The 2,950-nt window shown below is 22.3% G+C and overlaps 1 protein-coding gene across 1 annotated transcript; it reads right to left on the bottom strand.

Annotated features, from left to right (window-relative positions):
* Positions 1–1,316: 1,316 nt before the first annotated feature.
* Positions 1,317–1,669, bottom strand: EHI_120750 (uncharacterized protein; the record flags this gene model as incomplete). Its single annotated transcript, XM_650363.2, has 2 exons — positions 1,317–1,511; positions 1,556–1,669. 2 exons carry the CDS (start codon positions 1,667–1,669, stop codon positions 1,317–1,319), a joined length of 309 nt encoding a protein of 102 aa, XP_655455.2.
* Positions 1,670–2,950: the final 1,281 nt, after the last annotated feature.

Genomic DNA, 2,950 nt, shown 5'->3' with positions numbered 1-2,950 from the left:
CATTAGAATCTATTATATTTCTTATTGTACTTTATTTTTGTGTTATTATTATTTCATGTTTTGATACAATTTGTTCATCAAATCCTTTATTTCTTTTGCTATGCTTCAGCCAATTCTGCAAATTTTCATATGGTTTAAGTATCAATAAAATGAATGAAAATGGTAGTATTTCGTAAAAATATAGTCAGACACCCTAACATCACCTCTTGAACCTTCTTTAGAATTTTCTTTCCTTAGATTGTTTCAAGCCGTTCATTGTACATTTGTTTCCAACTGTTTATCTCCCGTTGGTGCTGTCGGTTATTTAGTCTTCATCCTATTGTCTTGTTGTTATTTTTAAGACGGATAATGGATTGACTGTACTATAGAAATGATCCTAAGAGTACGGTCTACTTCTTCTTTCTCCTTCTTCTTCTCTTGATTCTCTCTCTATTTCTTTATTAATTATGACTTATATTTAGGGTTTTTACTATATTTCTAATTTATTTTAATTATTCTTATTATTATTTTTTTTATTGCTTATATCCTTTTCATTATCTTATTGTGCCTCTCTATCTTTTCTTTTATGAGCCATACTTGCTTATAACATGATTGGTAGTTTTATTTCAATAGATGATTATCCATTTTGAAAATATAATGAATTTCACCTCAAATATTCTTGATTATTATTGTGTGTCAGTTCTATGAATTAATTTTCTAAATATTCAATTCTTACTCTTTATACTCTTATTATTTTCTCATTCTTTTTATTGTTTTTATTGTATGTTCATTTTTATGTTGTTTATTCACTCTTATGCTCTCATCTACTTTACATTATTAAAAGATGAATGAATAAATTGTTGGTAATATAAAAGTATATTATTTATTGTATTAAATTCATTTATTCTTCATGCATTTAAACTATTGAAAGAATATAAACTACAACATTTATTTGATTGACTTTTTATACCATTTATTATTGTTATTCATTTGTTAGATGTAATACATTGATAAAATAAAAATAATTGTGATTGATTTATACTACAACTAAATTAATAATACTAATAATAGTCATTGATGTATTACAATTAGCACTGTCATGATTATTATATTTGTTGTCATTATTATAACTAGAATCACTTTCAGTAGTTAATGAACAAATAGTCTCAATATGATTCTGATATATACACCACGTGTAATTATTTATTGTTTTAATAATTCAAAAAATTCAAAATTACAATTTTCATGTGTTTTAAACATGCATTAAATAGTAATATTATTTTCTATCACATATTTTGTTTTATCATCTCTGTTATTTATTTGAATTGTTTTAAAAATTAGTGATTCTGAAATACATTTAATACAACGTATTTATCTGTTTCAATGAATGTAATAATTTCATGTCTAAATGGAACATCAGAAATAACAACATCAGTAATACTTTGAATTACAGGTACAACATTATTATGTGTGTTTCTTAATCGATTCTTTGAAGAACATAATTTGTTACTTTCTTGTGTTTTAATGTCTTTCTTAAAAACATTCTCTTCAGTTTTAAGATAACTTCAAACAACACAGTTTTATATTTCATATTACTTATATTATTATAAATTGTTTCATTTGTTTCAATACATTTAAATGTTATGTCTGGTGCTTGATTACCAACTGTGATTTTATTTTCTATTATCATCTTAACTAGATCTTTGAAAATACTACACGAGTTTCTATACCATTTTCTTCATATTCAAATTCTGGAAGTATAGAACATTCAACAATAAATGTCTTTGATGATTTACACTCTCCATCATACTCTATTTTCTATTTGTCTTATTAAATGTATTTTCAATAAAGTGATAAAACAAATGTTACAATAACATCAATAGTATCATTGATTGTAATATCATCACATTTATTATATGTAACTTTATTATCACATTTATTCTATTTACAATTATTGATTGAATCATGTTATATTAATTCTACAATCTGATTCAATAAATATATTGATTATATCGCTTAGTCTTTTCCGATTGAAGAAGAAATATCTTTAGTATAGAATTTACGTTTAATATTAATTCAATTTCTAATTTCATATCATCAAATCTATCAATATTACTATTTTTAACTTTATTACATCCATCATTAGTATTGTCTTAATCCATCCAGAAAAATCTTCATTCAATATCTTCTGTAAAACTGATTGAACTAATAAATAATATACAAACTATTGGTTATAAAAGAAGTTATTCGCATCATTCGAATAAAAACATACTTGTCATTTTATCTTTTCTTAAACACTGTATTTGATGAGATGTATTAATTTTTCTACTCAAAATATTTATAAATAAATGCCATAACAAATAAGACTAAATATCAATGAAACACATCAAATATTCAATATATCCTTGATTTATTTCTCTTTTTTAGAAGTAGTATTGTGAATTATTTTTAATTATTTAATATTTATGACAAACTTATTTTTTTCTGTTAATTACATAGTTTTAATGATTGGATTATTTTAATTTCAATTTTATCATATTGTGTTATATGAAATAATTTATTTATAACGATTTATACATTGTGACTAATCAGACAATATAATCTATTTTTGGTGTTTTACAATACTTGTCTACATTTTAATCCAAATTATTAATCATTGTTTCATACAAATTGAATTTATTCTTTTCGATATTTTCTGATATTTAAATGCATACACTCAAAGTAACAAGACATCTTTTATATTGTTTATTGTTTGTTATTTCAACTTCAAACAACCATTATATTACACAAGAAATTATATATTTTTCATAAAAACGAAAGATGGAGAATATTGTTATTTGCCAATATAATAAATAAAATATGGTTATTAGTAATGTACTAAATAAATATTCTTCATTATATTTATGCTGAATAATTTTTAAACATTTTTATTTCTGATGACATTTTGAATAAAATATAAAACCATAAATGG

Source organism: Entamoeba histolytica, genomic scaffold (assembly GCF_000208925.1).
Source record: "Entamoeba histolytica HM-1:IMSS scf_1104750518139 genomic scaffold, whole genome shotgun sequence".
Taxonomy (NCBI): Eukaryota; Evosea; order Mastigamoebida; family Endamoebidae; genus Entamoeba; species Entamoeba histolytica.
The sequence above is the reverse complement of the archived record's forward strand: the minus strand, read 5'-3'. Positions and strand labels throughout refer to the sequence as shown.